Source organism: Hyla sarda, chromosome 4, assembly GCF_029499605.1.
Source record: "Hyla sarda isolate aHylSar1 chromosome 4, aHylSar1.hap1, whole genome shotgun sequence".
Classification (NCBI taxonomy): Eukaryota; Metazoa; Chordata; class Amphibia; order Anura; family Hylidae; genus Hyla; species Hyla sarda.
In genome coordinates, this window is record NC_079192.1 from 181,574,761 (window position 1) to 181,599,507 (window position 24,747).

The window sequence follows — 24,747 nt, forward strand, 5'->3', positions numbered from 1 at the left end:
CTCTCTCGCGAGTATATCATTGATCTAATAACTCCTTTACTTTCAGACACAATAGGAAATACAGGGACTTCCCTAATGAACAAAGAGACTATTCCAACCAGATGTCGGAACAAGACAGACAGGATTCTAGAAAATCAGAACAAATCTCAGACGTTTCCCAAATGATATACCAATGATCACAACAAGAAAGGCAAAAAGAAAACACAGTAGCGCAAACTGTGGTAAATATAAATTATTTTTCTTTAACTGAATCACAGATGATTGTACTTAGTAAAGGTCTGAGCTTTTGTCCTAATACCCATGTTGATTGGTTCGAGCTAGAGCTAGATGTGTTGCAATTTATTTGAAAATTAAAGCTGAAAGTGTGGTTCTCAACACAGCCTCCCAGATGTGCCAACATCAGTGACACCAGGGGAGGGAGCTGAAATTTTGGCTCCTTCCACGATGGCATTGAAAGAATTCAATCTCAGTCTACCCAGTGACTTCCAACCTCCCGCGGAGTCACATGCTATTAGTGCGTTGAGGACTGTGTGAGATAGGAGTTCAGAGGTCTTATGAAAAAAGAAAGGAGTTGTCCATGCCCACCGCCTTGTTATTAAACCACACCACTGACAAGAGTGGGGCTATAGTGGTCATGGACAAGCTCCAATATTTACATGAGGTAGAGAGACAGTTACAGGATGAGATGGTGTACACACTATTACCAAGGGATCCCAAACAGGAAAACGTGTCCCGTATGAAGGGACTTGTTTCTAGTTGACCCAAAGATGGTTTGATTGACGAGAATTTGAAAACATTTCTGATTGTAGATTTTCCCACTACACCTTTGTTATACTTACTTCCTAAAATTCATAAGGAACGTCAGAATCCTCCCGGCAGACCAATAGTCTCCGGACGACAATCAGTAACATCTCACATATCAATTTTTCTTGACAGATTACTACGTAATTATGCTACGTGTGCCAAATCGTACATTAAAGACACATCCGATTTTTTACCTAAAATTTGTGAAATAACTATTCCAGGTCAAACCATCCTTGCTACACTCAATGTTGTCAGCCTTTACACGTCAATCAACCATGAAAGATGTATCTATGCAGTCGAAAATTCCCTCATTCTGTCAGATTATGCCCCAGAAAAAATTGACTTTATCATCTCTCTGCTAAAAATAGTATTAGAATGCAACTACTTCCTCTTCAATTATGCATATTATATGCAAATGAGGAGGACAGCAATAGGAAGTAATGTGGCACCAACCTATGCCAATATTTTTGGGGCATTTCTGGAGGAGTAGCTCGTCTATGTGTAGCCCCAGTTCAGCCGTGTGCTGAAGTGGTGGCGATACATTGATGATGATATCTTCCTAATATGGACAGGATTTGAACAAGAACTAGATGAGTTTCACCAGTTCCTCAATCATATACAGCCAGACATACAATTTACATTGACTACTTCTAGAACATCTGTCAATTTCTTGGACGTGACAGTTAAAAAGGAGGGTCACAGATTGAGTACAGACTTATATTATAAACCTACAGATAGCAACACTTTATTGAGGTATGACAGCGGGCACCCCAGAGCAATGGTGAGATCACTCCTATACAGCCAAATGCTCAGAGCCAAACGAATCACTGATAATGAAGAGAAGCTTGAACAAGCCTTCGATAAAATGATCACTGTCTTTACCGCAAGACGTTACTCCATCAAACTGATTGAGGAGTCTAAAATTAAGGTCAGAAACCTTAGACATGCAAAAAGAAGTATTGTTGACAGTAGCATCCTACTACAGGAGAACAAAAATTTAAAAAAAGTAATCATATGCCATTTATTTCAACTTACAATGATTTTTCACACTAAATTACTGCAGTCATATGTAAACACTGGCACTTAGTACGCGACAGCTACACCCAACTTGAGGAATTTAGAGATCTTCCCCTGATGTCCTTTCGTAGGGCACCAAACCTTAAGGATAATATAGTGAAATCTGATATTTCAAATCAGCCCAAAACACAACAAAGATATCTAACAGTACAAGCTAAAGGTTGTTTCCCATGCCACAGTTGTGTACATGATAAAGGGCTCAAAATGTGTGCATCCAGAAACTAATTCTGCTTATGACATCAGGTTTTATCTCAACTGCAATTCGGATTTCGTAGTGTACATTTTGTGGTGCCCGTGCAAAAAGTTATATGTTGGTGAGACGAGTCTTGATCCCTAGATTCGTCTCAACCAACATTGGTACACTATAAGAAAGAAAAGGTTGGACCTCCCTGTTGCGAAACATTTTACAGAGGCCAGTCATAAGGAGAGAGACTTCAGATTCGTGATTTTGAATCACATCCCGCCTCTCAAAAGAGGCTGTGATCGTGTGACATTACTAAAAAAAAAAACGAGAATTAATTTGGATCTTCGGACTGAATACAATGAGACCCTCAGGCTTTAATGCAGAGTTCAAAACTATAGTGAAAATTAGTATTTGGTAGTTCTCCTAATTAGAGATGAGCGAACTTACATATTGATGGACATATGTCTCTTTTCGACCGTACTAACTATGTAACTATGTAACAGTAAATTCGATTCGTCACAAGCTTTTCGGCTCGGTAGTTGATGACTTATCCTGCATAAATTAGTTCAGCTTTCAGGTGCTCCGGTGGGCTGGAAAAGGTGGATACAGTCCTAGGAAAGACTCTCCTAGGACTGTATCCACCTTTTCCAGCCCACAGGAGCGCCTGAAAGCTGAATAATTTATGCAGGATAAGTCATCAACTACCGAGCCGAGAAGTTCGTGACGAATTGAATTTACTGTAAGTTCGCTCATCTCTACTCCTAATGTAGCCCCTTACCTGTTTACATTGCTTTTAGTGTACTTTTATTATGTGACTTAACTAATATCCAATTTTTTCTGTTTAAATTGCAGATGAAATGGAATCTACAATTTGTAAGCCACCAACAGAGAAACTGGGGATTCCTGCACAAATGGAGCATTAAAGTTGAAATCAATGTGGAATGTGTTTAATACATAGAACAATATAAATTATAAAGGTGTCATTATGGTCTAAATTGTTCGTTGGGTGCAGAATAATTTGAAGTGATGCAACAGTAGGTGACTAGAACATATGTGGAAACACCTGCCATTGGCTGATGTTGACTCCACTAGTTCCCGTCTGCAGGGCTGGGTGTTCATTCATTGGGCCCACACAGGCGATTACAGTGAATCTATACAGCAACTCTTTATTGAGCCATGCCAGCTCTATCTGCAATAAACCCCGCAGTAATGAGCACGGGACCACTGCCACTCTATGAGAAACTACCTTTCTATAGACATGGGCAATTTTTCCCATAACCAAGATGGCGGCATCTCCACATCTCCACTGTGCACATGCGCATTACGTCACTCCCTGCGCATAGTCCAATAGGTCGCAAAACGGCAGAGAAACTCCTACACGATTGGTGGAGTCCTGTGCAGCTGTGCAGTGATGATCAGCACACGCTCCGTACAGTGACACACGCGGAAACAGCGGCCCTGTTAGGTAAGTGCACTTATTCTGTACAGTACGTGTAATTATGAATATTTTCAAGCATATTGGGGGACATTTATCATCGTTGCTTTGGTAAGCAAGCTCTGTAGGCATTTTTTCTTTTGCTTTAGTTTTGCTTATGTATGGCACATTTATTATACTATCACAGGGGGATTGATAAATTTGGCTTACATAAGTAAAAAACAATAAATCACTTTTGAATACCATTTTTTTAGCACACATGAGCAAAAACCAAGAAATGACTTCAGAACACCAATTTGCAGCTTTGAAAAATATGTGTGATATATATACACATATATATATATATATATATATATATATATATATGTGTGTGTGTTTATTAGATTTTCTTTTACCACTTTTTTTCCCCTAAATGTACTAACTCTTTTTTTTTTTTTTTACTTCTCATTTCAGATCCGTGTATCCTGTGGATTACTTTAGATTTGGAGAACTACGGTGACCAGTGTTTTTTTTGTTATTTAATGTTAAGGGCTTTTGGGGAAGTGTTTTTTGGAATAAATTTTTTTTAAACATGTTTTATTTTATTTATTTTACAAGCTTAATAGTGGAAGCCGTCTTATATAGGGAGTCCATTACTAAGCCAGGCTTAGTGTTAGCCGCAAAAACCGCTAGCGCTAACCCCCAATTATTACCCTGGTAGCCACCGCCACAGGGGTGTCGGGAAGAGCCAGTATCAACAGGCCCGGAGCATCAAAAATGGCACTCCTGGGCCTAGGCGGTAACAGGCTGGCATTATTTAGGCTGGGGAGGGCCAGTAACAATGGTAATGTCAGGCTGTTGCTGCTTGATTGGTATTTGGCTGAGAATAAAAATAGGGTGAACCTTATGCTTTTTCTTTTTTTTTTTTTTTTTGCATAAATAATTTAATGTAAAAAAAAAAAATTAAATGCATAGGGTCCCCCTATTTTTATTTTCAGGCAAATACCAACCAAGTAGCAACAGCCTGATGTTACCAGGGTGGGCGCTCACCATTGTTACTGGCCCTCCCCAATCTAAATAACACCAGCCTGTTACCGCCTAGGCCCAGGAGTACCATTTTTGACGCTCCAGGCCTGTTGGTACCGGCTCTTCCCAGCACCCCTGTGGCGGCAGGGTAATAATTGGGGGTTAACGCTAAGCCCGGCTTAGTAATGGATTCCGTCTATAAGACGGCTTCCACTACTAAGCCTGTAAAGTAAATAAAAAAAAAAATACAACACTTTAAAAAAAATTCTTCCAAAAAAGCACTCCCCCACAAGCCCTCGTTAACCATTTTATTAATATTAAACAGAAAGAAAAAAAACGCTGATGATCGATGCAGTCCACCGAATCCGAAGTAGCTCACAGGATACACGGATCTGAAATGAGAAAAAAAAATATAGGTTAATACATCTATTGTCACCCGCCTGCGCTTCTCCCGTGCCGCACAACTTATAGTAAAGACATACTGGGAGTTGTAGTCATGTGGACTTGAGCTTGTCACCTCCCCCAGCTGCATGACTACAACTCCCAGCATGCCCTTACAGTAAGGACATGCTGGGAGTTGTAATAGTGCAGCAGGAGGCAGGTGACAAGCTTGTCACCAGCCCCACAACTACAACTCCAAGCATGCCCTTACAGTAAGGGCATGCTGGGAGTTGTAGTTGTGCAGCAGAGGGCAGGTGACAAGCTTGTCACCCGCCCCCACCACACAACTACAACTCCCAGCAAGTACTTACTGTAAGGACACGCTGGGAGTTGTAGTTGTGCAAGCCAGGAAAGCTAATGTCAGCATTTGCTTGCTAACACCTAAAACAGACACCCATGACACATACGACAAGCCCACAAAATACAACAGCACAGTCACCCAATCATCCTCACACACAGGTGTCAACTCGATACAGTAACTCCTCCCACTCACAACAAACCTTCAGATAAGCCACATAAGTGTAGTCACTCAAGGGTCTTCAAATCAACTTGGATGCTAACTCCAAACCACGTCCCACAGCATCTCGGAATAAGGGATTCCACACTGCTTTACATCTGGTGCCAGCATACAAAACCTGTCCCACTGTGAAAGAGAAAGAGAATCAGTGACCAAATGGAACACCGCAGTTACATGCATGTTCACAAACTGAGCATTCAAAACAAAGCCCCACAAAACCAAATCATGCAGCAAGTGCAATACTGGCGACGAACTGGAGGTCTGATGATTAATCATGTGTACCAGCCCCATGTCATAACATCAAAACTAAAACCAAGCCAGTCCCCCAAATCTCTGTCACCAACATAATCAGAAATAACTTCAAGAGAACCAAATTTGTCACCAGCCCTGCTTTTTACCATGCCAGCAGCCACACACCAGCACTCCTTTGCCCCTGAAAGAACACCCCATAACCCCTAGAGCCTAAAGCATCGGTAAACAACTCCAACTCAGCATCACCAACCACCTCCGCTATCCATATCGACCGGCCACTATATGTCACCAAAAAGAACTCCCAAAACGGTCAGATCCACCCGCATCTCACTAGACAAGCAAAAGTGATGAGAAAAAGACACTCCTGCCGTAGCCAACTCCAACCTCCTGCAAAAACCCTCCTCATAGGCAATACATAAAAAGTGAAGTTCAGCTTGCCCAACAACTGAACCAACTTCAAAGACATATTCTTAGAGTGATGACGCAAATCCTCCAACTTATTCTCAGAAAGACCAAACTCCATACAAACCGAACCAATACCAATACCCAGAAACTTAACCATTGTCACTGGGCCCTCCGTCTTGTCCGAGGCCAATTAAATCCCAAAACGCCAAGCCACTGGTTCTATTGTGTGCAAAAGAACAGAGAAAACGCGGGAACCTGGTGTACCAAGAAACAAAAAAATCATCACGCTAATAAAGAACCAAGGACCAGCTGGCCTCCTGCTTCACCACTTACTCCAAAAAACAACTATATGTCTCAAAATATGTACACAAAATTGAACAACCCATCGGCAAACAGCAATTCACATAATATTGCCCACCCCAATAAATCCCCAGCAACCCAAAACTGTCCGAATGAACCGAAAATACACAAAACTTTAATTCCACATCCGTTTTTGCCATCAAAGCCCCCCTACCAAACTTATGTACCCATTGAACCACCGGGTCAAAAGATGTGTTTGACACCAAACAGACCTCCCCATTGATCCCATCATTCACAGATGCCCCTGTGACAAATGATAAATCAAACAAAATGTCCTACTTCGGAACCAAACCAAGCGGCGAAACCACCAAATAAACTAAAGTCGGCTCCCCAAAAGGGCCCACCATCCGACCTAATGCCACCTCCCCAAGCCACTTATCCGAAACAAACTAGGAATCTGAAAACCCTCACCAAAACCCTCACTAAAACTAAAACAGCAGCCGCCTTATTTGAATACAATGTTAGATATGGACTCATCGCGTCCACCCTCAACGGCGATGCTCCGCAACTGTGAAGGCTACATACCCCTACCCTTTTCTTGCTTTAAGTACCACGAATATCTATGGGCAGGGGGCCGGAACACTTGTGCATAAATTTAAAACCTGCAAGAAATTTGCAGTACCCCATTATTAAACTGTCAGCAATGGCACACAAGCCAACTGTCCCCTGAAAGGGCTGAGACCCACCCTGTGGAGCGGCCATAAGGCACATCCACAAACTTATATCATTGAGATGCCATCTCAAAAACGGACCCACAGCCTTGCGTTAGCTAAATTGTTTGTCAAAGTGCAACCAGGCAACACCTCTATACATCTGGTACGCCCCTGTCAGACTCAAAATAGGAAAACAGCATTGAACAGTGTTCTCTCACATATCACGCTAGCCAAAATGGAACACGCCTGCCTCCAATTTTTAAAAGAGCACAGAATCAGCCGATGCCATCTATTTTATTCCTCCTCCTTCTTACTTCTTACTCTCCTAAGGCTTAGATCTTATCATCTAAATTAAACTTTTCTAAAGGATGCAAGGACCACCTGCAGGACCCAGAGCAGGCTCAACTGCAGTACCTGGAGCAGGCACAGCCGCGGGCACCAGCCACGTTCCACACCGGCAATGGAGAATTCACAGCGCCCACCGTGTCCAAATGTTGAGACAAAAAACCCAACAATCCCCCATTGCACTTTTGGACAACACCCCACCCCCAACATCCCGCACCAAATGTTACTCACCTAAAACAGATGCTCCAGCAGCTGCAACTCTGGACACCAGCTCCAAGAAAAGGCAAACCTCAGACCTCAGCACAGAAGAAGAGGAGGGACCCACGGAGGAACCTGCCTTGCCACACTCTGGCACCAGCAAATGACCAGCCGCAGCCAGGGCTGCAGGGTGAAGACTGCTTCACCGACATTGACTCCTCCTCTGCCCCGACATCAGTCCCAGAAGAAAGAGCGGAAGTCCTTCCTCAGGAGAATCAGCCGCACTTTGATGATCATTGCACTGCAGGGAAGGGGGGGGAGGTTTGGGGGAAGACATCTGAGCCACTCTCCGAGGGGCAGGACCTCCACCTGTTATAGACTGCCCCTGACTCAGCACCTTCCACACGTCGGGTCGCACTCCTGTCCAGGGGTCACAGCAGGAGATGCGGCCGCATCAGGAGCCATCCCTGCAATAAGGAGAAGGAGGACAGCCTCCACCCCACCAGGAGTACCTGCCCTACTGGGGCTCTGTATGTGGTGACGGTACCGAGAAGCAGCATCCGGATTTAACCTCTCTTGTGGCTGCAACTGACGCGCCCCATGAGGCGCTCCGTACTTGATGATAAGCTACCTTCTTCCCTAACTTTTTCCCGCCGTCTGGAGTCTCCTCCCCTTCTGCCCCCTTTATATACCTTCCACACTCCTCCCCTAAAGGTTAACCCCTCCGCTGCTTCCCTCACACTGCAAAACCGTTCTTAAAGGGGCAGTGCCCACAAATAACCTGCCCTCCCCCCCCCCCCAAACTACCTACTGATCCTACAGGGACCTCAATCCTAAAGAACAGTGAGAAGGGGTACCACTAAACCCCTCGTCAAGTCGCCACTCCGCTATGGGTTTCCTTCACTCCGTTTGCTCCCATTATCACTTGGACCTATAGATTACAGACCTATGTATGCCATAATCATAAAACTACTTTATTTTCCAATTTGACTTAATGTTCTAGATTTGATAAGACTGATTGATTTTCAGAATCATGCCACCCTGAGATTTTAGCTTCTCATCCTGCTAGAGCTATTATCTACTAACTGACACTTAGTGTATTTGGCTGCTGTTTTGTGTGTGCCTTTGCTAAGGAACAATGAAGAATTCAAGTAGTAGAATATGAACATGTAGTAGAACATTGACCTTTTAAATTGCTCTTCTTACTTGTGTAATGTTAAATCCAATTGCTATGGAAATTTCTTGCATGACATTTAGACTCTACGATTACCATTGAATTGATCTCTATTACTAAACTAGTAATTATATCACGTCCTCTGTATGGAATGCAAAACAAAACATTAGAAATAATTTGTATTTACCAGTAATGCTTGTAATATAATCTGTGGTCTTTGTTAATAAATTGATAGTAATGATAGTAATCAAAGTATGATATAATTAGCTGTCAATGGAAGAAAATAAGTGAAGATAAAATAATGTTACTGAAAGTTTTTTTTACTCTTTTTTACTGTTATTTTTATTAAAGAATTTTTCATAGATACAAATCCAAATAATGGAGAAATAACACACAAGTAACAGCATAAAGGGTCGAAACCCATAACATTCAGAGTGTTATGAACAGAAGAGTGAAGAGTAGGGAGGACCATTTTAGGCTAAGAAGATTATAAAAATCTAGGTAATTGCCTCCAACACCAGGGTTTTGATAGAATAAAAGAGCATAACATAAATCATAAAGATGCATGAACAAGCATAAGTCTGCGCATCAATTTCTCTTTCTATCTAATATCTATTTCATATCTATCTTTCTAAAAATCCAAAATGAATGCAGCACTCCTTAGTTTGAAAAACGTGAAGAAAATTTGTTAATCCATTAAAAACATAGTTTTACAGGCAGGCGACGTTTCGATCCACTCCAGGATCTTTTTCAAGCAACAAGGAGAGATTTGTGCATCAATTTATACACTCCATACTTGCGAAAAACAATTAATCAATCAGTGAACGAAATTATACATTGAAAAAGCAAAGTACATTACACTATGTTTTTTGATGGATTAAAGAATTTTGTTCACGGTTTTCAAACTACAGAGAGCTGCATTGATTTTAGATTTTGTGTACTGAACGGGATCTATGGACTATTCCTGAGCAATTACCTGCACCCGCTTCTTGCCTTATACATTTTATTCATTGAGTGCTGCTGATACAATGGATATTTATTTATCTATCTATCTGATTTTTATCATCTATCTATCTTATATCTATGTACTTATCTAGAAGAGAAATTTCCGCACCACACAAAAAATCAGTGAAAAACTTATGTGGATTTATTCCATAAACAGAGTGTCCAAGAACAACGTTTCAATCAGCTCTCCTGGTCTTTTTAAAGCTCAGTATACATAGTGAACAACACACTTTATATAAGGGTACTAATCTGATACCAATAGTGCAATCAGGTTTACAATTAAGTGAAAAAATATCAAAATACACCATATCAAAACAGAGGTAAGTGAAAAAAAAACATTCCATCATGTGTACTCCATATAGGTATATCCAAAGTGCATACATATAGCATTATACATGTGCAGTACTGTGCTACAGTCGTGAAAACACCCTAATTAGGACATTCATTGTACATGCAAAATATCCTTGTGCAATTAAAATCAATATATACAGTGGCTATAAGGATGGTCACTCACCGGGAGCTAGCATGTAAACAAATCATCGCGCATGAGCGACGCTCATGCGCAATGATCTGTTTACACGCTAGCTGACTAATTATGTCCCGGTGAGTACATAATTGGATACATAAGATGCATGTACATCACTGATTATCTGTACATGAAATGAGTTAGGATTAAGTATTCTATACTGACTATACATTAGTATAACTTTTATACATGAGTACTTTTACTCTCTATACCTTGCTGGTATTTGACCTTGTGTGGACCTTTGGGATCTGTGCATAACCACCTCTGGAGAATCAGGAACTGATGGCACTTCTAAAACTTCAGCAGGCTCTTCTTCCGCAAACACAGGGGCTGGAATTTGTTCGGGAGTTGCTGGAATCGTGACCGCAGTTACTTGAATTGGAGAAGCCAGGGCTATTGCCGGCACTCTTGAAACAGGTATATAAGTTGGAGCCAACGGTAAAAGAGCAGGAACTGGCGTGTTGACTAACGCTGGCTGGACCAGTCCTGGTGCTGGAGGCAAACAGATGAATGCTGGTTGACAAGGAGAGAACATAGGGAAATCCATGGATGGATGAATCCTTTCGCCAGGAACATATTCCCTTGCAGGTCTGACATCTGAAGGCGGTGGAGGAAGTACTAGTAGATCTTCTTTTAGGCAGATCTTGATACAATTTCGATGGACGACTTGTGGCTCATACCCAGGCTTCTGAACTTCGTAAACATCGGACATAGCCGTTACCATGTAGGGTTCTGTTTCCCAGATATTTCCCATTTGTCCATTCTCGGGAACTTCCTGTAGCCAAACTTTGTAAACCACCTCGAGTAGTTTGGCTGAGGCATGGCGGTTGTAATAATCTTGTTGCCTCGCCCATTTTCTTACTGACAATCTCTATGGCCTCTTGAATCCTCCTCTGATGATCGGAAACCCACTCGAGGGACGTTTGCGGGGAATTGTTGATCGGGGCTGGCAACCCAAATGTCCAGTCTTTCGGCAGTTGACCGTGTCGTCCCATCATAAAGTAGAAGGGCGTGTATCAAGTGGAGAAGTGTACTGTATTGTTATAAATTTGCAACAACTTGGGCAGTAACTGGGGCCATTCTTCTTGTCTTGACACAGAGGCTGCTCGCACCATATGAATGAAGACTTGGTTGATCTGCTCACAGAGCCCATTCCCCTGAGGGTGATAGGCAGTGGTTTGGAGTTTCTTGCAGTCGTGGAATTGACATAGTTCATGGAAGAGTTGGGCCTCACGGTCAGTTAGGACAGACTCAGGACATCCAAGGGTTGGCACCTTTTTAGAGTAGAACATCTGGGCTGCTGTCTTGGTGGGGAGATCTTTGACGGGAACATCAACAACCCATTTGGAGTTATGATCCACTGTAATGAGAGCATAGGTATACCCGGACCGGGTAGGAGACAATTTCACGTGGTCTAGCGCGACCAACTGGTTGGGTCTGTCACTCTGGATGGAATGGAGGGGTGCTCTTGTGTCCTTGCGCACATTCTTGGTGACATTACAGATAGAACATTCACTGCACCATTTCTCAATGTCACTCCACATTCCAATCCAGTAGAATCTTTGGCTGACAGTGGCTTCGGTCTTGTGGACTCCAAAGTGTCCCGACTGGTCATGATATACGTTGAGGACCATTGCCGCATTTCTTTGGGGAACCATAATCTGATTAAGTCGATCACCAGAGACTGGATCCAAAAAATTTCGGTACAACAGTCCTTTGTGCACAAACAGTCGCTTCCTCTGTCGCCACAGACGCTTCAATTTGTAGTCACAATGGGCCCGGCGTAGATGGGTTGGTACCTTTTTTCGCCAGAAGGTAGTCCAACAGATCCCCCATAACTTGACTTTCCTTTAGGAGAGTCTTCCAGGTCTTCTTTAACCTTTTCGGACCTGGGTTCACCATCCGTGAGGGCGATCACAACATTCTGGTTCACAAACCACGTCTTTTAACAGGTGGTTCCTCGCAATTTAGGCGAAGTGTGGGATGAAGCGTCGTAGTACCCGGCAAATCCCAGGAAGCTCCTGACATTCTTCACCATGCACAGGGTAGGCCAGTTCTTGATAGCATCCACCTTTTCAGAATTTGGCTGAACTCCATCTGCACTGACAACGTGGCCCAGGTAATGGACTTGAGGTCTGAGCAAGTGTCACACTGATGGTTTGATCTTCAACCCATGCTTGATCAGGACTTGAAAGACGTCTGACAGATGACTGTTCCTGAGGTGTTCCTGGTAAGACTTGGAATACACAATGACATCATCCAGGTATAATAAGACACTTTGGAAATTCAGATGGCCCAGGCACATTTCCATCAGATGCTGGCACGTAACAGGGGAATTACATAGCCCAAACAGCATACTTTTAAACTCAAACAACCCCATGGGTGTCACAAAGGCGGTCTTCTCCCTGTCTTCCGTGGCCATGGGCACTTGCCAGTACCTGCTGATCAAATCCAGAGTAGAGAAGTAAGCAGAAGACCCGAGGGCAGTAAGCGACTCCTCAATTCTTCGCAAAGGATGAGCGTCCTTATGTGTGACATTGTTCAGTTTCCTGTAGTCGACACAGAAGTCCAGGGACTCTGACTTTCCTGTATCACGTCCGCCTCTTTCATGTTTGCCAGCACCTTTTTGACAGTCTGATACATGCCTGGTGCGGCCAGACGGTGTCTCTCCTTGATGGAGGGACTGTCGCCTGTGAGGATTCGGTGCTGGACCATCAAAGTTTTTCCAAAGTCTTTGGGGTGTTTGCTGAAAGCCTCATGATACCTTTTGGCAACATTGATGACTCCATTGACCTGGTCCCGTGGGGTAGTGTCGTCCCCAACCTGGAGCTGTGACAACCATGGCTCTGGGGGATTAGTACTGGATCCACCAGTAACTTGAGCCACACATTGTTGGGCCACTAGACCCTCTGTCACTATGTCCTTGGACTCTAGAAGGTACAAGTGAACCACTGGAGTATACTTGGGTAAAACGGTAGCAGAATCAGACTGGTTCACTAACCGTACTGGGACTCTTCCATTCGAGACAGTGACGAGGCTCCTTGCAGCTTGGACTTAAGGATGATCTCCTAGCTGCTTGGCTTCCAGCAGGACCTGATAACTCCGATTCTTGACTCCGGGACATATGATGGTTTCAGTGTTGGGTTGTAAGGTCACCGACCTGATGTCTTGAACTCGTACTCTGCAGATCTCTCCTTGCTTGTTGGCAAACTTCTGTTCAGCTTGTAGGACTTTTCGGTGGTGCTGCACAGCCTGCCGGTCTGAAGGGGGCATATGGGGAAGAGAGGCATACAAGGCATCCAAAATTTCAGTAAAACAATTCCTCATAATGTTCATCCCCAATATAAATTCAGCTGACCCCTTATCTGTCACATTAGTTACAATCACTCCCTGCCCTTTAAGTACATGTTCACCCAATTGAATGGTTGGCTCCCAGTATCCATGTCTGGGGACTGGTTGCCCATTACCTGCAACTACTCTGAAATTAACATCCTCAGGCTCACATAATAGACTAGCATCCCAATGCTAGTAAAAAACACTTTTAGATATGGTAGACACTTGTGACCCTGTATCGATTAATGCCTCTAGAGGTACACCTTCTAAAATTAGTGTTACAAGGGGACAGGAAATGAGATAAAGGGAGAGTCGTGATTTAGGTCGTTCGAGGGTTGTACCTGGTGATTGTTTTCCTGAGGGCCGGTCCTCGATCTCAGGGTGAATCAGTTTAAATCCCAGTACTGCATTTTCCAATGGCCGGGCTTGTTACAATAGGTGCAAAAAGGTCTCAGAATCCCCGAGTATCTGTTGGGTGGAGGATTACGGTAACTGGGATTGCGGGGAGCTGAAGAAGGGGCAGGTTTCCTAGGCAAGGGTGGCTCTTGGTCAGGTGGAGCAGGCTGGGTGGAAAGCTCCTTAACTGCCTTAGTCAACTGCTCAATGTCCTGCCTAACACTCTGTAGACTGTAGAATGTAGTGACTGGCAAAGTAGGTTGCGCTGGGGCGCCCCCTAGTGGCTCTGGATCAGGTGTAAGCGAAGTACAAACTTCCTCTAATTCAGTCCAGTACTTAATCACTTGGATAGCCAGTCTTTTAAAAGCAGGAAATTACATATTGGGGTTTTGGACTGCTAAAATTCTCAATTGGGCCTTGTCCCATTTAGTATGGGCTCCATCAATAAATGAGACTCGAATACCTGGTACAGGCCTTCAAAGATCTGCTCCACCGTCGCCTTCTCAGATGCTGGCCAGGTGCGAAGTTCCTCTAGTGCCGGTCCCTGGAGTTGTCCTGTTAGCAGTTGCACCTGTTGGTTAGGAGGGAAAGAGTAAAAGACAAACAAGCTTGGATCCTCTCTTCCCTCAGGAGGAAGGGGTCTCCACTGTAGGTAGGAAGGACAGGGTTCCACATGAATACCGGTGCAGATGTTGAATCACCAGGACTGTTGATGCTTGCTGGAGGCAGGGGGGAAGGACCCTGGCTGCTGGAGCAGGTGATGACCTCGCTGCTGGAGATGAAGGGGGCGCTGGTGCCCGGTTGATCTGTGGTACTGGGTTCAGACATCTCCTTGATTTTTGAGTGCGTTGTTGCTTTAAGAAGGATGACGTGCGTTCCCATTTAAGAGAGCTGGTGAGGAGCTGCAGCGGCTCCGGTTTGAATGATGGGGGTACTACAGCAGACACTCCCCCTCTATTTTGCAGGTACCCGGTGGCAAACAGCCTTGCAACCAGACTTGTGGACAATAAGAAGACAGTAGTGACAAATTCAGGTACTTCCAAGATAGCTGCACCCAGGGAACTTCCTGTTTGGGTCCAGTAAGGAAAGTCTTCCCCTGTGCAACACAGGGCGGTCCATTGGTTCCTCCTCGCTGGATTGTGGAGGCGTCATAGCTGGGGACTGACGTGGGCGGACCTGCGACCGCTTACGAGCGGGAAACACTGGACAAGATTAACTCTTTTAGGTACAACCTTCACACAGGCCTACACAATTTTTTTACGGTTCACAATGGCAGATAGCAGACTTTTCTTCCCCTCCCCCTCTATTTCACAAGCACCTCGCAATAAGCAGATTTCACTGACAAAGTCCCGGACACTTTCTGGTGCAATTTTTGGCGCACACTTGTGCATTTTACTCTGAAATACTGGACACAATTCAGACTGGGAGGTACTTTTGAATAAGGCACACACCCTGTTGCTTACACCAAAAGTTGTGGTGAGGGTGTGTTGGAGGGCAGATGTTATTACCCCAGGGGCAGATGGCATTAACCCCTTGTGTTCGTCATGCCAGGGTGGGGTTTAACCTCTTCAGCACCAGAAGGTATACCACTGGATCCTGGGCTAGGCACGGGGCAAATAATAACTCTGATGCCAATGACCAAGTTATGGAACAATGGCAGCTTTACTGAGGTAGTCAGGTGTAATAGTCTTGACAGCTCAGTTAGTTCCAAGAAGGTGACCAGTGACTTCAGAGACCTTAGGGCTCGCTGGGACTGTATACAGACTGATCTTGACTGACTTGACTAGACTGACTTCACACCGTATATAGCTTACCAGGTTTTGCCGTTCACCTGTGGGGTACTGGATTTGTGGAAGCGTGGCTGTGTGGTAGGCTTTAGGCCTCCTCAGGACACCAGACACTCTCTCAGGACTTGACCTCTCTGTTCCTAAGCAGCAACTACACAAGAGACTGCACTAGCTCCTCCCAGGGTTTATATGGGGGAGACTGTGGAGGGGTCCCATAGGTCACCCTGTCAGTCACGTGATCACTGGTACCTTCCTTGGTTACAGCACTTAGTAACAGTATTTAAAGGCACAGTATAATGACATTATAATAGACAACACAATGTATAATTAACCATTTGTATGACATACATAAAAGAGGTGTGAAGGTAAGCAAAGAGACACTAGGCACTGCAGGTGCAATAATCAATATGAATAGCCACAGTGTCGGAAGTCTCTGTGTACGCGGGGTGCCGACTCTAATAAGCCATAAGCAGAATACAAGTCCAACAAAGAGAAAGAAATAGAGTCGCACTCACCGCAATTGTAGATATTCAGACTTTAACCAGATAGCGCTGAGACAAACAGGTATAAATCCGACATGGGGAGGAGCGGGGAGGGTGCAGGGGAACAACAGAACAAGTCTTGTTCTATTGTTCCCCTGCACCCTCCCCGCTCCTCCCGATGTCGGATTTATACCTCTTTGTCTCAGCGCTATCTGATTAAAGCCTGAAGATCTACATTTGCGGTGAGTGCGACTCTTTTTCTTTCTCTTTGTTGGACTTGTATACATAAAAGAGGGACAGTCCGCCTGACAGGAAAGAAAGGGTACAGGGGTGCAACTCCTGTACTGGGCCACCATATATCTATCTGTGGTAACAGGGTGTGATGAGGGCAGATGCTGTTACCCTAGGGGCAGATGGCATTAACCCCTTGTATTTGTGACGCCATGGCGTGGTTTATCCTCAATACCACCTGAAGGTATACTGCTAGATCCTGGGCTAGGCACAGTGGCAAAAGACTCCAATGCCAAGTTACGGATAATGGTAGCTTTACTGAGGGTAGACAGATGGTAACGTTTATACAGTTCAGCCAGGGCCCACGGAGGTGACCAGTGACTCAGAGACCTTAAGGGCTTGCTGGGACTTGTAGTAGGACTGGACAATTTAATGCAGGCCACGTTGACTTGACAGTTGCTGACAGAGACTGACTTGACTTGACTGATGACTGACAAAGTTATGACTGTAGCTTACTTGCAATTGACTGTGGCTGTTGACTTGACTTGAGGCCTTCAATGACTCTGGACACTCACACTAGGACTCAACTTCACTGCACTGGACCTCAGCAACAAGAGCAGAGCTCAAAAGAGAGTGAGCTAGCTATGGGGGAGTATAGCAGGGAGCCCATAGGTCACCCCTGGGATCACCTGGTCACTGGTACCTCCTGGGTAACAATCACATGGTACATTTCTTAAAGCAACAACACATTATATATTATAATACATAGCAAAACCTATATATACAGGGGAGAAACAAGTACAAGGGGCCCAGGGGACACTGAAGGGAGGCTGCCGGACAGGGAAGCAAGGGTATGGGGTAACATCTCCCCTACTGGGCCATCACATATCATCTATCTGTCTGTCTCTCTCTGTCTATCTATTATCTATCTGTCATATATCTATATATCTATCAATCTATCTCATATCTATCTAGCTATCTCATACCTGTCATCTATCTATCTATCTGCTATCCATCTATCTATCTATCTGCTATCTATCTATCTAGCTATCTATCTAATCCAAATGAAAGCAGCACCTCCTGAAAACAATGTGGTTGGGTGCACGCCCTAGAACCTCGGTGCTCTGGTCCGTAGTAGGTATAGATCAATGTAGGCAGCACACCAAAATCAGTGCAAAAGTGTTTATTCCAAGGATAGGTGACAACGTTTCGGCGATCTCACACACTTGAAAATGGCGGTGTGAGATCGCCAAAACGTCACTTGAAAATGGTGGTGTGAGATCGCCGAAACGTTGTCACCTATCCTTGGAATAAACACTTGAATTTTGCACTGATTTTGGTGTGCTGCCTACATTGATCTATAGCTATCTATCTAGCTATCTCATATCTATCATCTCTCTATCTGTCTATTTATCTATCTATCTATCTATCTAGAATAATGGAAAGAGCAGCACGCCAATGCCAAAACTGTCATGGAAATGTCAGGTTTAAGTAGATTAGTCAATGGAGAAAATACAAGAAGTGCAGTTTTAAAAAGATTCAGTTTCAGATAGAGGGAGGACATGATATTTGAGACAGCAGATAGACAGTCATAGGTATTTCGTAGAAGTGCAAGAGTGATATCAAAGGAAGAAGTTTTGAGCAGCGGATCATCGAAATGAATTTGAAATGAATAGGAACAGAACACTCACCCGGTGAGCTGGCTGCAGCAGTATGTCTCGAATCCTGTCAGGTCGGTGAAAGAACAGGGAGGCTGTAGATGGTAGCGGGGGAGATCAGGTGTCGGGCCACTGACCGTATCACACTGTTAGGTGCTTCGTCAGACCCCTGAGATGTTATCATGTTCACTCCACAGCTTTAATTTCCTATTGAATCCAGCACACCACTACGGCACCACCTTTGTCAGCCCTAGAGATGGTGATGACACTGCTGTTAGCTAGCCAATCGAGGCCTAGCTGTTCTTGTTTAGATATGTTATTCCCTGCTTTGGGATATTGTAATGCTCTCATCTCTTTGAAGTCAGTGCTGTAAAACAAATCTATTGGGCTGCCTGGTGTGATGGGTGGACTAAAAGTAGAGGGGTAACCACTTGTGAAAAAATTAATTCTGTAGTATGAATAGAAAAACCAGAATCATTAAATTAGGGAGCTATACAGTGCATGTTAAGCAACCGATCAAATGCAAATCGAATTATGTAGTGTACTGCATGATCTGTGTGTGCGGTTTCTTTTATGTAGGGAAAACTAAGCGCCCCCTATTCCACAGAATAAGGGAACATTTAAGATCTCTCTGTACTGGCAAAGATTCAGCCAGATTTATAAATCACATGTCCATATGTCATAATAACACTGATGCGTTAAAATTTTGAGCACTTGAAAGAGTGGAAATTTCAGCCCAAGGTAAAGATAGGCACCAAACGTTACTCTTAAAAGAATCCAGATGGATTCTGAGAGTAAATGCTGAAGCCAGCTCACCGGGTGAGTGCTCTGTTCCTATTCTTCAAGCTATTGTCTGTTTGTTGTTTCATGCAAGCAGCACCTGTTCACACTCCACGTTTACACCGCCAAGCATATCAATAGGTAAAACAGTGCAGAACATATAGTGACAGTGCTGGATTCTGTGTTCTATGGTAATGATACAAATCTATTGATAGTTTTTCCAATGCTGGATGTGTAGAGAGAAAGAGGAGAGGACCCAAGACTGATCCCTGGGGAACCCCGACAGCAAGGGGAAGAGAAGAGGAAATAGAGCCGGAAAATGTGACAGTGACGGAGCGGTCAGAGAGGTAGTTTGACGTTTTTTCAGGCGTTTTTTATTCTTTTTTGGACTTTAGCGATCCCAAAAAGTGATGGAGATACCTTTTTTTTATTAAAATTTCGTAGGGTAACAAAAAAAATAAAAAATAAAAAAGATACAGTAGTGATGGAAAAAATTGTATCTAATGAGATTTATCTTTTTATCACAAAATGTTTATTAATTTTTAAACAGGGATCAATTTATGTGGGCGGGTAAAGCACTAAAAATGTAGCCGACAATAATAAAAATGTAGTGTGAGTGTGTTTCACTTTTTTTTAAAACTTTTTTTAGGTAGTACTACTACTCCCAGCATGGAACACACTGTTCCATGATGGGAGTAGTAGTACCTGTACTAATTGACAGATCGCCCGTTGCGATCCTCCTGTATAATGTATAGATGTGTCCGGCCGCTCTTCCCTGTATGAGGTACCTCATACTCTTGAAAAAGCTAGACCCAACTAGCGAAACGTTGAGACAGAGGAGGAAGTTTTTAGCTCAGTCCCCGTACTCATAATGTGGATGGATCACGGAGCGCTGTGACACTATGTCTGTAGATGGTGTCAGAGCAGAGTGCTGCAAACAGAGCCCCGTGATCGGATACATCCCCGCATAGAATGCGATAAAAATTACTACAAATAGGGACTGTAATTTTAAAGCATACACTGCCACCTAGTGGTAAATTTGAGCACAAAAATTATTATTTTGAAATTGATTAAAAGTTAAGTTTTAGACCATAGAGGGTCTCTATTCAGGGTTTCCCTGAGGGGACATATATCCCCAAGGTTGTTGTTTGATGCTGACATCATGACCACAGTGCTCTCTGTGACATCTCTGTCCAATTTAGGAACTGTCCAGGGTAAAAGGAAATCCCCATAGCAAACATATGCTGTTCTGGACAGTTCATAAAATGGACAGAGATGTCAGCAGAGAGCACTGTGCTCTTTGATATCAGGAGACAGTTCTGTGTTTCAAAAAGAAAAGAATTTCCACTGTAGTATTCAGCAGCTAAGAAGTACAGGAAGGATTAAGATTTTTTAATAGAAGTAATTTACAAATCTGTTTAACTTTCTGGCATCAGTTGATTTAAAAAAAAAAGTTTTTCACCGGAGTACCTCTTTAACTACAAGTACTACTACTCCCAACATGCTGGGAGCTGTAGTACCTGCATTAATAGACAGATCGCAGCGGGTACCAGAAATTACACTCGCTGCGATCTGTCTATTAATGCAGGTACTACAGCTCCCAGCATGGAGCAGAGTGTGCTCCCTGTTAGGAGTAGGAGTACCTGCAGGTAAGAACAGATCACAGCGGGTATCACTACTGACACCCGCTGTGATCGTCCTGTCTATAGCAGAGATGGAGCGGCTGTATACAGCGCTCACATCCCTGCTCTGCACTATACTCCGTGCCGGCCACTCATTCATTCATATTTTCCTCAGAGCTGTGATTGGCTGCAACCATCCAGCCAATCACAGCTCTGGGCGGAAAATATGAATGGCCAGTGATGTGAATAGAACATCACTCAGAATACAGAGCAGACGTGCGAGCGCTGTATACAGCCGCTCCATCTCTGCTATATTATGGATGATCGCATCGGGTGTCAGACTGACACCCGGGGCGATATGTCTATAGTACAGGTACAGGAACAGTGTGTTCCATGCTGGGAGTAGTAGTACTACATAGAAAATGTGGAAAAAAAAGAGAGAAAAAAAAGTTAAACACACACACTTTATAAAAAAATTATTAAAATTTTGTTATAAAAAATAAACATTTAGTTAAATACATTTTTACATCCCTACTGCATCTTTTTTTAATTTTTTTGATTTTTTGGTACCCAACTATTTTGTAAAAAAAAAAAACGCCAAAGGGGCAAAAAAAGGCAAATTCCACACAAAGGTAAAAATGCAAGAAAAAACTCCAAAACGCAGGGAAAAACTGTGGCAGTTTTTCTGGCGTTTTTATGCCACAAAAATCGCAGGGCAAAAATCTCAGTGGAATCCTAGCCTAAATGTATTTATTTATAATATTTATACATTTTATCTTGTTATGAACTCACCGTAATGTCTTCTGATTACTGCAGGCAAGCTCCAAGCATCTTCCTCTGCGTAACATGTACAGCATGAAACCAGAGAGGAAAGGGTTACAGAGTAGAGTGGGGTGATTGGCTGACTGCCCGGTAGTGATGAGCGGCATAGGCCATATTTGAATTCGCGATATTTCACGAATATATGGACGAATATTCGTCATATATTCGCATATTCGTTATATTCGCTTTTTTTCTTTTTTGCGCATATGCGAAAATATATGTGCATATTCACGAATATTGCGCCCTCCCTTCTTTAATGGTATAGGGAACTATGACTTGTGCATTAACACTGGAATTTTTTGCCCATTGAAACCAATAGGTTCATTGTGGTCTATGGGGATCTCACAGCATGTAAAACAGTAAGATAAGCAAGGACTGTCTTGGCAGCACATTGGATGGGAGACTGCCACTGGTTAGAGTCCTGGGATGGGACAGAGTGTTACAGTGTTGTGGTTTAACTTTACTTTCCTGGAAAAGCTGCTGAGTTGCCCATAGCAACCAATCAGATCGCTTCTTTCGTTTTTCACAAGGCCTCTGCAAAATGAAAGAAGCAATCTGATTGGTTGCTATAGGCAACTCAGCAGCTTTTCCTGGAAAAGTTTCTGAGTTGCCCATAGCAACCAATCAGATCGCTTCCTTCATTTTTCAGAGGCCTTTTCAAAAATGAAGGAAGCAATCTGATTGGTTGCTATGGGCAACTGCACAACTCTTCCTCTACACTGGTTTTGATTAATCTCCCCCATAGAGGGAGATTTATCAAAAGCTGTCCAGAGGAGTTTCCCATAGCAACCAATCAGATTGCTTCCTTCAAAGGCCTCTGCGATCTGATTGGTTGCTATGGGCAACCCAACAGCTTTTCCAGTAAAGTTAAACCACAACGCTGTAACACTCTGTCCCACCCCAGGACTCGAGCCAGTGGTGGTCTCCCATTCCACTGTGCTGCCAAGACAGTCCTGCTTATCTTACTGTTTTACATGCCGTGAGATCCCCATAGTCCACAATGGGCCTATTAGTTTAAATAGGCAACAAATCACAGAGTTAATGCACAAGTCATAGTTCCCTATACCATTAAAGAAGGGAGGGCTCAATATTCGCAAATATGCGCATATGCGCATACATTTTTGCATACGCGGGGGGAAAAAACGAATATTCGTAATTACGAATATATAGCGCTATATTCGCAATATTCGTGAATTTGCGAATATGCGATATTCGCGATTAAAATTCGAATTGCGAATATTCGCTAGCAACACTACTGCCCAGGCTCCCTCCAGAGAATCAGAGCAGATGAGTCATCACTGTGAGGGAGACAGACAGACACGCCCCCTCCAGCCTGCACAATGAAAAAGTAACCGAGCAGCAGATAAATGCTTTTATCTCTGGATATATAGGCCATAGACACATAAAAATGTAATGCACATGATCAGCTGTGACGTGATTCCCCCTCTGCCTGACAACAACTAGTGAACTAGTGATTTCTACTAGTGAACTAAGCAGGAGCTGAGTAAATCTAGTGTCCCCTGCAGCCTGACCTCAAAGCAACAGCAAGGTTCATCAAAAGATTTATTAATGATGATAAGCATTGCTGCTGTGTACTATACAGTACATAGACACATCACCACCTGTGTGGCTGGTAGCCTCAGGGGCCAAAAACTGTGTGGCTGGTAGCCTCAGGGGCCAAAAACTGTAATTTCCTATGCAGTTGAGTGGCCCTCTTACTAATAATACTAAGCTGCCTACCAGGAATCTGCTCCTCCTGAAGACTGTCAGTGCGGGCCTGGTAGTCATGTTGTGTGACCAGTGCAGAGGTCATTCTCAGGGAGAGGGAGGCTGACCGAGTTTCAGCTATTGTGAATGGTGATAGATCTTGTGTTATCTGTCTACCGGTGTCACCTTTCACTGTAATACTGTGATAATAAGGAGGAGACTTCTGGAAAATGATCTGTGCAGGACAGGAAGTCACAACTTTATATAAGGCACAGTGGCCACAGTGAAAACCTGAATTCTATTTAATTTACAGTAGCCAGTCCTAATCAGTGATAAATGTCTATATTGTATGCATACCCCATCAGAAAAGGATGTTAATTATTGAGTAAGACCTCCCAATGGACTCCTAAGCAAAGAAAGAGAAGGATTTTACTCAATATGATGATTAATGGCAAATCCTGTGGATATATCTACATCGTGTCATGCACTATCCCACTCAGGGGGCTGAGTAACAAGATTTTAATACAGTGCAAAACAGCCTATAGAAGAAACTGAGTGTGTACTGCAGACACACTCGGAATTCATACAACTATATCTACAACAGATGGGAATTATCCCACTTAGTTATATATATATATATATATTCATTTCACAATAGCAATAGGCTATTGCACTGATGTTTTCATTTTAGGTGCTAAGTTTTCAATAAAGCTTTTGGGAATATTTTAAGTGTATGGGAAAAATGGGAATTATTGGATGACCCTGCGGGGAAATCTATTGGTAAACTTGAATTAATTAACCCTCCATATACTGGTCTTAAAATAGGAAGATGCACTATCCCGTTAACTCATCATAATCTTCGTAAGCATTATCATAATATTTTTAATGGTGCACAAAGTCACATTTAAGTCACTTGCCCTTTTCATCAAAACAATGCTTATTTTTTAATAAACCACACCAGAAGTGTCCAAAAAATGTGGTGTAAGTCATGTTAGCCAGCTTTTTAGTGCAAATTGTACAAGAATTCTAGCACATTTGCAAATGTACATTTGTCTCACTGTGTGTAAAAAAAAGCCTTAGGTACTGCACACACATTTCTTTTTTCAGTGTTTTCACTGGTGAATTTTTCACATGCATTTGATACTCTGATTACACAGTTCCACTGTTCTTGAACTATAAGGCAAATTTTCCACTTGTTTTTTTTTGTTGCCCCAAAAAATGCAAGAAAAAAATGCCAGAAAAAACGCCACAGCATTTTACTGTGTTTGGCCCTTTTTTCTTTTGTGTTAGGTCATTTTTTCTAGTGATTTTTTGCCTTTGAGTGGAAATTGCATTTTTGGTCCCTTTGACGTTTTTCTAAAATAATGATAATTTATTTAACAAAATTTATATTTTTTTATAACAAAATGTTAATTAGTTTTTAGACAGGGATCAATTTATGTGGGTGGGCTGGGCACTAAAAATGTAGCCGACAATAATAAAAATGTAGTGTGGTGTGTGTGTGTTTTTTTTTTTTTTTTTAATATTTTTTAGGAAGTACTACTATTC

General features: G+C 43.1%; 1 protein-coding gene and 1 long non-coding RNA gene across 3 annotated transcripts in view; one reads left to right on the plus strand and one right to left on the minus strand.

Annotated features, from left to right (window-relative positions):
- LOC130368783 (uncharacterized) overlaps positions 1-3,052 on the plus strand; it is a 33,783-nt gene extending 30,731 nt beyond the window's left edge. Inside the window, exons 2-3 of the long non-coding RNA XR_008892567.1 lie at positions 47-221; positions 2,918-3,052. This is a non-coding gene — a long non-coding RNA (uncharacterized LOC130368783). The remainder of the gene's footprint in view (positions 1-46; positions 222-2,917) is intronic.
- The window catches only part of LOC130368782 (TRPM8 channel-associated factor homolog), a 78,287-nt gene extending 56,337 nt beyond the window's left edge, over positions 1-21,950 (minus strand). For both annotated transcript variants that reach the window (XM_056572993.1, XM_056572992.1), the window contains exon 1: positions 21,463-21,950. In XM_056572993.1, coding sequence (XP_056428968.1) covers positions 21,463-21,653 — 191 coding nt within the window. In that variant the 5' untranslated portion in view covers positions 21,654-21,950. The remainder of the gene's footprint in view (positions 1-21,462) is intronic.
- Positions 21,951-24,747: the final 2,797 nt, after the last annotated feature.